This window comes from Pygoscelis adeliae, unplaced genomic scaffold (genome assembly GCF_000699105.1).
Source record: "Pygoscelis adeliae isolate BGI_AS28 unplaced genomic scaffold, ASM69910v1 Scaffold67, whole genome shotgun sequence".
In the NCBI taxonomy this organism is placed as follows: domain Eukaryota; kingdom Metazoa; phylum Chordata; class Aves; order Sphenisciformes; family Spheniscidae; genus Pygoscelis; species Pygoscelis adeliae.
Window position 1 is genome coordinate 693,389 of NW_008825271.1, and position 8,604 is coordinate 701,992.

An 8,604-nucleotide genomic window follows, 5' to 3' on the forward strand; every position below is an offset into this window, starting at 1 on the left:
TTTTTTTTTTTCTTTTTGCCTTTTTTTTTAATTTTTCGGTTTTTTAAACTGCAGGGTTTGCCTTTGGTCCACAGTTAAAAGGACACACAGCAGTGGAGCGCTGACTGGATGCAGCAGAATACATGAAAAGGATTTAAGTTATTGCAATTATAGTAAAAAAAGGCGGTGGGGGAGGAGGAGCGAATGCCCTTCTGTAAAGTAATCCTCAGGGTTTTTCTATGCATGAATCGCTGCACGTTTCCTATATCTAAAGTATATGAAAAGCCTGAAGTAACCAAAATCTAACGTGGCGATAAACCAAAGAATAAGTGATTCAAGTAGTAAAGAGAATAAGGGGAGGCAGAGGAGACCAGACCAAGAAAGCAGAGAAGAGGAGGAAGAGTTGTTACTAATAATCCCGATTCTTAAATAAAACAAAAAAAAAACCAAGAAAAAAAAACCCCTGAACAGAAAATAACCCCCAAACAAATAAAAAAAAACCCTCAAAAACAAAAAATAAGGAAAAGAAAGAAGGTTACATCCATGTTAGTCCCACAATATTACAGCTGCTCCTTGCAAAGGGAGTCCTAAAAAAGAAACAGTGAAGAAACTTGGTCTGATGCTCAGATGGAGGTGCCTCGGTCTGGGTCACTACCGATATTCAGCCCCAGAGTAGGAGTTGGTTGGTAAGGGATAGATGACATTGTTTTGATGGGGCTTCTGAAAAAGCCACCGTTGGGTGCCCTGTGCCTGAAAGGGCCAGTTCGGTGCTCGGGCACGCTGCCGAAGGAGAAACCCGAAGCGGCTTTAGCAGACAGCGTGCGGCTCAGAGTCTGGATCTGTTCTGGTATGAAGGTGGTTGTGGTGATGTGAGTGTTTCTGAAGTCACTGATTTGCTCCAGTGCCTGACGTGTGGGTAAAGTATCAATGTCCAGCGGGGTTAAGTCAATCGACGAGGTGGAGAACTGTTTATGGGGACTGTCGTCGTCTGTGCAGAGGCTGTTCACGCGCCTGTGGAGGTGCTCCAGGTCGATCTCCTTGTCGTCCTGGGGAATGAGAAAAACAAGAGGCACCGCTCACCATCACCATTTGTGCTGGGCTGAAGCTTCACAGTACGATCTGAACTGCTCGGGAAGCCCAACGGACAATTAACTACAGCTGCCTGTTAGCTGACGGCATCTCTGAAGGTCACCAGCGAACACCCCCACCACCTGAAGCTGGGTGAGCTAAGCCAAACCGAGGCATACCCTTACACCACAGCTACCTTCAAACCCTGAATCCGAACAACAAATCTCCAAGCGCTACCGGTCAGTTTCCGTCAGGAAAAGCCAGGCTCGGAGCTAGGTGGGTTGGACTAGCAACAGCTGAGTAACAGTAAACTTTGTGCCATAAAAGCAAAGCATAATCTCAAATGCCTGGGATGATGCCAGTTCTTCAACTCTGCAATGAGGACTAAGTTTGAATGTCAACATGGGAGGCTCTGAACGATCAGGTTGCCGTCTTTGTCATCCTCTCAGGGCTTAAGGAAGGGCTAAAAACATCTCAGCTTGCTTTTTGCCTTTATAATATAAATCGAGGCATAGAAAAGCTGAACCTCCAGACAAAAATCCAAGCGCTGGTGACTCACTGACATCACACAGAAAGGAGCACACCAGGCAATTTTGAATTACAATGCCAGAAGAGGGATTCATTCTCCCCTTACCTACAAAGAAGCAATTCCATTGATTCTGATGGAATTACACTCTTGTGGGTGAGAAGAAGAGAGGGTGGCCTAGGGTATTTATTATAATATATCATCCCTCCTCTTACCTCTGTCCCTTTTCCTTCTTAAATCTCTCCTCCCAGATAACTCAGTAAAACTTGTTTGTTTGTTATAATCGAGAATTTAAACGCATGGAAGTTAAAAAAAGGGGAGAAAGTCCTGGGTGACACAATAAATCACCTGTATTGTACATAGGTATTTCTACTGAACTGCAAAGCTTAATTCAAAGCGGCATTAAGTTTACACATAACAGGGGTATTCTCTGTCTAGGTAGCACAGCTCATTCAGAACAAAAATCAATTTCAACTAACCTTAAAATTTACCTTAATCTGTGAAATCTACTGGCTCTTCCAGGCCACTAGAAATATCTCACACTCTAGGACCTCACAGAGGATAATTAGGCAGCTGATAGATGTGCACTGATGACTTCCAGCCTTGATTACTGCAATTCAATGACTGGCTTGATCCAGAGCTCCCTGAACCAATGGCAAAACTCCTAGTATACCGAATGGGCTTGAGATCCCTCCTTTGTCTAGGAATGAAGTCAAGCACTCTGAGAAAGTCCACACCTAGAACAAACTGCAGGAGTTCATCTACTTAGCAAAACGGATCACCGAATATTTGCACTGGTACCACACTGAACACAGAGCCCGACTGGAAGGAGACTGAGAGGCCAGCTCCCTTCTGGGATTTTACCCTCCGAGGGCAGGGACAGGGAGACAAACTGGGGGAAAAGGGGCAGGGAACGGGGCATCAGGGATCTCCCAGGGACTGGACAATCGCTGACCACAGAGGCTTTGGTTTGAGCTCACCACGGGAGGGAAAAAATGCAGTGCTCATTTCTCGGACTTAGCTTTCTGTCTATAGTTTATTCACATGTGGACATAGACATGGATGCACATAACAACCACACAGGTGACACCAAAACCAAACGCATTCACCAAACGCTCTCTCCTAAAAACTTTGGCGCTGCATACGGATGCAGGAGAACTGGGGCCACATCGAAAGCTAAAGAAATATACAGAGGCTCCGTTAGCGCGTGCAAGTCATGACTATGTCTCTGAGGGACAGTCCTAAATATTTTTCTTTTTTTTTTTTGAGGGGGGGGGGGGGGGGGGGTTTTTTGTTTTTTTTTGGGGGGGGGGGGGGGTTTTTTGTTTTTGTTTGTTTTTAATTTTGAAAAAACATACAAACACTTTGTAATTTAAAATGCCAATCGGGAGAAGATTGGAATTTCATCACTTCCGAGCCTCTATAAGTTACTCAAAATACTGCTCTTTATTCTCTTACAGAGATGCATTTGGGGCTAGGGTCAGACCAGTGAAAATATGTAAGCGGTGATATTCTCCCATGCTTAGCCCACAACCCGATCTCCACCCAATCGATACACCAAAATGAGACCCACTCACAGTAAGATTGTGCATATCTCCATAATATGATCTTTCCTCTTCTCTCTTGTGTGATCAGTAGTGAAATATTCAGCAGTTTTCACATTTAAATTATCATCAGGCTTCAGAGTCAACATCCCATTGAGATTACTGGGGCGGTTCATACTTCTCTCAGAGCTACCGTTTAAGGCTGTCTGCAGACTCAGGCAGACATCATTGAATGGATTACTTCTGGTACGCGACCGAAATGTTATCTTCGCAACCATAAGACAATTTTTTTCAGTATAAATGCTTGCATTCTGGAGCACAAGATGGCAGCCACCAGGAAAAAGGGTTGGCTTGCTGACCACAAACTGGCCCAATCTGACCCCCGACTCTGGACTAGTGGCCTGGAAGAGCCAATGGATTTCATGGAAGCTAAAATGAATTTTAAGAGAGTTAGTTAAGATGTATTTCTTTGCTGAATGACCCCCACATCCAGGATAGTGGGGACATTCAGCACATACGTCCACGTTAAACTCAGTTTTGAGCCAAGCTTTTCAATTTAGCGTTGAGATGCAATTTTAAATGCTAAGCTAATGACCACGTAACAAAGATCAAGGAGGCCAAATTATACCATTTGTGGAAAGTATACACTTGAATTTCTCTGCATTTGAAAATTGAAATAGAAATTTTATAGTTATATAAAATATCCGTGTTGTTTTTTTCTTTTCCTTTGTTATTTATTTTTATGTTTTGCAGCAGATAAATATGAAGTATGAAGTTCTGAAAGTTTGGTAAACAACAATCAAGTAAATTTTAGGTTTTTAAAATAATTTACCAGTTGAAACTATATGGTTTCCATTCCTGAGAAACCCAATTTAAAGACTAGAGAGTCTTTTTTTTTCTTTTAATGATGGTCTGGTCCAGATCTTGAACAAAAAAAAGCTTGGGAATTAAAACAGGCAAGAAAAGATTAAACGTATTCTAACATCAGTGTCAATGCTGTCTAATTAGGTAGTGTAATTAATCCTGCCTGATTACACAGCATTAGGTTAGCAGGAATAAACACAATGGAGAAACTGCAGAGAAGGTGAGACCACTGCACGCAAATTAACAGCAATATCCCACGAGCTACACAGATGTGTCTGAGCTACACAGATAGAAAAGCTATAATTGATAGTGCTACATTAAAGCTCGTATCTAGGTTCGGCTTTGGGCATTGCTGCCAAGTACATTTTAATAACTTTTTTTCTTTTTCTTCATGTTTTTCTAGTATTTTCTAGAGCTAAAGACTTAATTATGAAGGTAAGAAATTTGTTGTAAGACCGCATAAGGCTCAGATGGCTGGTAAAGGGACAGGTAGATTGCCACGGGAAGGAAAGCATTACACATGCAGGTGTAGAAGCAAACTCATCTCTGGTGTAAAAATAATGTATCTGCCCGTGTTCTCTGTCCAAGATTTTCTGAAACAAGTCTTTAGTACATTTCAGAAATAAGTCTGGCCTGAATCTGAAAAATCTAACGTACTCTTGCTTCCCTGGACTTCAGATTAAATAACGAGAACTGAAGTTCATGGAAGTGTCAAGAGGTTAACATTTCTGAAAATGGGGACAAGCTTATTTAAGAAGCTAACTGCTGATTAAGAGGCTAAACTTTGCAAATCTGTTTTGAAAGACTCAGCCACTGAGCTTAGGGGATATATTTTTCAAGAAGAAGCCAAGAAACCTTTGAACTTATAGTGAGAATTAGCTCTCACCAATGGGAATAATGAACTAAATATTGATGTATTAATAATGTACTATGCTACAAGTAACAGTTATGTTTTACTCAGAATAGTTGCATATTTATACATCATCAATATACATTTTTTTTTCATTCGAGCTTTTCTAGAAAGAATAGCTAAAGAGATTTTGAGGAACAACATTTACCTTAAGAAGTCAGGAAGCTAAAGAAATTTCTTTGAATTTGATTCCCCACCCTCTCTAACGCTATAAAGTCAAGGCAGCAATCTTTAGGGTGCATGAAAATTCCCCAGGAGAAACGGAGGGTCTAATACCTCTTTTGATGGAACCCGGGAGCCTTTCCTTTTATTCCACCACGTTTCCAACATTGCAATGAAACAGGATAGGACAATCCCAGCAGCGAGGATGCAGAAAACACCTGCAAAACTTTTTATGTCCAGGGCACCTCCTTTCTGTTTGGTATCCACAGATGAGTAAAGATCACATTGACCGTTTTTCGGCCACCACTTATGCTTCAGTATGTCCATGTCGCCGTTCTGCTGCAGCTCCAAAATCCTTGAGGAGAAAGCACAGAGTCAGGGGTTAAGTGGGGCAGTGGAGGTGGCACCTGAGAGCGTGAGGATATAATCCGACTACCTGCAATCTTCCCATGTGTCTCGGAAAGCCAGGCAGCTGATGAATCCAGACGGACCGATTTAGCCAGAAAAGAAAGCCAGAATATGGGGTTGCCTGTAAGACTGAGCATATGGATATCTATGCTCCACTCTAGGTACAGGAAAGCACGTACAAGCCTCTCTTTCCTTCTTTTAAGACCCTTAATGAAAATGCTTTACTTAATATACCATATTTTCTTAACTGGCTTTCACTACAGACTATGTCAATTGACTTTTGTAGGGCATTAGGTATTTGGCAATATATATTTTGCATTTTAATTGATGGAGAAGAGACATTTCAATCAAAAAAAAAAAAGGAAAATACAGTTCAGACGTACCACAGGATATATGTTACCTTATTGTAAACCGATCTTTATCAGATTACCTACTTGCTGCTTTGGAGAGAGAGCAGAACTGTGTTAGTTGCAGTCAGTAAAGACCTAAATTAATCTTGCTCAATGGGAGCGTGCGACCTGCTGGTAAGCAATTTCCATAGGAAGGCTCTTTGCTGCGGAACTCGCTCATCCTTGCACCTACATACCCAGCCCACTGCCAAAGACTTACTGGGCAGTTTGCAAGGCCAACGTATTTAGCTAGACTTCCTGTGGGACGAATAGTTTGAGGAATGAGAATTTTGTTTGGAAGAAGATTTTCATATTTAGCTTATTTATTCCTGAGGAGTGTGTTTTTTAAAAACATCCAGAAGCGACTAGAGTAGCAGCTGGGTGCATCTGGTTACCCAAAATAAAAAATTCAACGATTACACTTAAAAAGAATAAAACATGGGGAATGTTTTCCTTCATGTAAAAAAATTGTTTTTCATTTCAGTGTTGGAAGGCAAACAATTACTTTTGCAATCATTTGACACAGCATGCAAAAAATCCAAGTGCACACAAACCAGCAGAGGTCTGGTATGTTGCTACCAGAGACTGTACTGCGTTGAAGGACGAAGAAAAGCGGTCCCACTGACTCAGGGCTACCATAACAGCTCAATGCAATGGTCTACCTCAACCTCAGAAAAATACAGTATTATGAAAAGGAGTTTGAATGCACCTCGGAAGCACAGGGACACTGCTGTATACAGAGATTATTCAATCTCCAATGCCACTTGAACAGGTAGGCATGTCAATAAAGCCACTACATTTTCTATGGCACATCCAAATGACCATATACTTACCAGGTCCTACCAGGAATGGGAGACTTCACGCAGCCATCAGTGGCTTAAAGCCCAGCACAAGCACAACTCTGGAGTGAGTTTTTGCTTCCTATCTAGGAGTATGTCCCATGGCTGAGATCCCAACCTGTTCAGAGGGGAACTGCTTGTCCACCTCTGTGCTGTACCAAAGGGAACAGTGCTTTTGAGGAACAGACTGCAGGTGATACGCGTGGCTTTGGAGATGCCATAATCACCTTGTTTGCATAGCTTTGTGTTTATAAGAAGTGGGATAAATTCTGTGCAATGCCTGCTGACAGTACATCACTGAAGGTCCAGCCCTGGAGAACGGTGAACAAGGTCAGAGTTGCCTGGGCTATATTTTGAATTGTCCCAAACCCAATGCCAACTTAGGGAAGCCCCATCCCGAAGCTTCTTGAGGGAGCAGAGATAAGTCAAGGACAGAAGGACTCTCCGTTCTGTTGCAAGAGACAGAATAGCTGTTATGAGACATCCGTGTTCAGAGGAGCTTTGGAGGCATGAGGACCTTACGCAGGATTGCTGTCATTGCTGCCTAAAGCTGCCTGTTGGGAGCGTGTAGAGAAGCTGGAGCCAGACTCAGTGCGGGGAAGAGATGCAACTGGGACAAACTGGAACATGAGCAATTCTGACTAGATAAAAGGAAAATGGGAGAGGTCAAAGACTGTTACAGACAATTTGCGGCATCTCCATCCTTGGCGATACTCAAAGGCTCATGAGGCAAGGCCCAGAGCAACCTGACCTAACTGGACCTGCTTTGAGCAAAGGGCTGGGCTGGAGACCTCTGGAGGTCCTTTCCCACCATAATTACTCCTCTACGACTGCAAACACAGTCCATACGCTACTCTCTATCATGGCATACAGTGCTTACAGACATAACTTGCTGCAATTCTGGTTCTCGCTGCCCTAGCAACCTGCATTAGGACTTATGTGAGTATTTTGGCCCAAATATTCCAGTCTGTCAGGTTAGCAGGAGCAGCAGATAGTCAGCATAAACAGAACCCTTTTGTATAAGTTCTTGTGGAGTAATAGAAGATTAATTTTTGATGCCCAGTCCAAACATTTGGCATATGTGTTTTTATATTTAGGAATTACTGTACTATCTACACAAGGCAGTAACAGAACAACATTGTGTGGGGGGCTTATTTCTTCCAGCAGCAGCTCTAATCCCTGAGCAGGGCTATTTTCTCTCTTTTATTCTGTCAGTAATAGAACAAACCATCCAAATGATTGCTCTATTCTCATTAATGAAATGATTCTTCACTTGTCAGTATAATTCCTGATTACACAAGACATCTTTTCAACAATAGACATTTGCATAAAGACACTGAACTTTAGCTTGTTCCTTAATAGAGATTTATTCCTAATTGTACTCCTGCTAATTATTGGCAATTTTCTTCATGGATGTAACATATAAGTTCAATTATTTAAAGGAAAACATAAAAAAGAAGCAGAAACCAGGGACAGTAATTATCATTGCATGGAAAACTTGAGAAATGGAATGCTTATAATGAAGCCTTGTAAAACTGCAACTGAAAACAGATGTTGAGAGATAAAATACATATCAAGAGAAATTATAAGAGCATGAATATCTAACTATATTAACTTCATACAGAGAAAAAGGGAGATCCCACTTCTGTTAGACTTAGTAAACACTTTGTTTCTGAATTCATTCATTTGTGGAACCAAAAATAATAGTTAACATATTAAGAAGATTTAACGCTACGAACCTGTTCCTAGTTATGAAACTTCCTATTTTTGTAGCACATTTTCAGAAACAGAAATTGTACTTTTATTGAAATTCCATGAAAAACAACATGAGGAAGGGAGGTTTCTTGCAAGCGTGCACAACACGTAGGCACTGCTATACTTGCGTGCTGCAGGAGCTTCCCACACGATGGCACTC

General features: G+C 41.7%; 1 protein-coding gene across 1 annotated transcript in view; it reads right to left on the bottom strand.

The window, feature by feature from the left end:
• Window positions 1-602: 602 nt before the first annotated feature.
• GRID2 (glutamate receptor, ionotropic, delta 2) overlaps window positions 603-8,604 on the bottom strand; it is a 749,749-nt gene continuing 741,747 nt past the window's right edge. Inside the window, 2 exon segments of the mRNA XM_009329760.1 lie at window positions 603-1,025; window positions 5,168-5,408. Coding sequence (XP_009328035.1) covers window positions 603-1,025; window positions 5,168-5,408 — 664 coding nt within the window.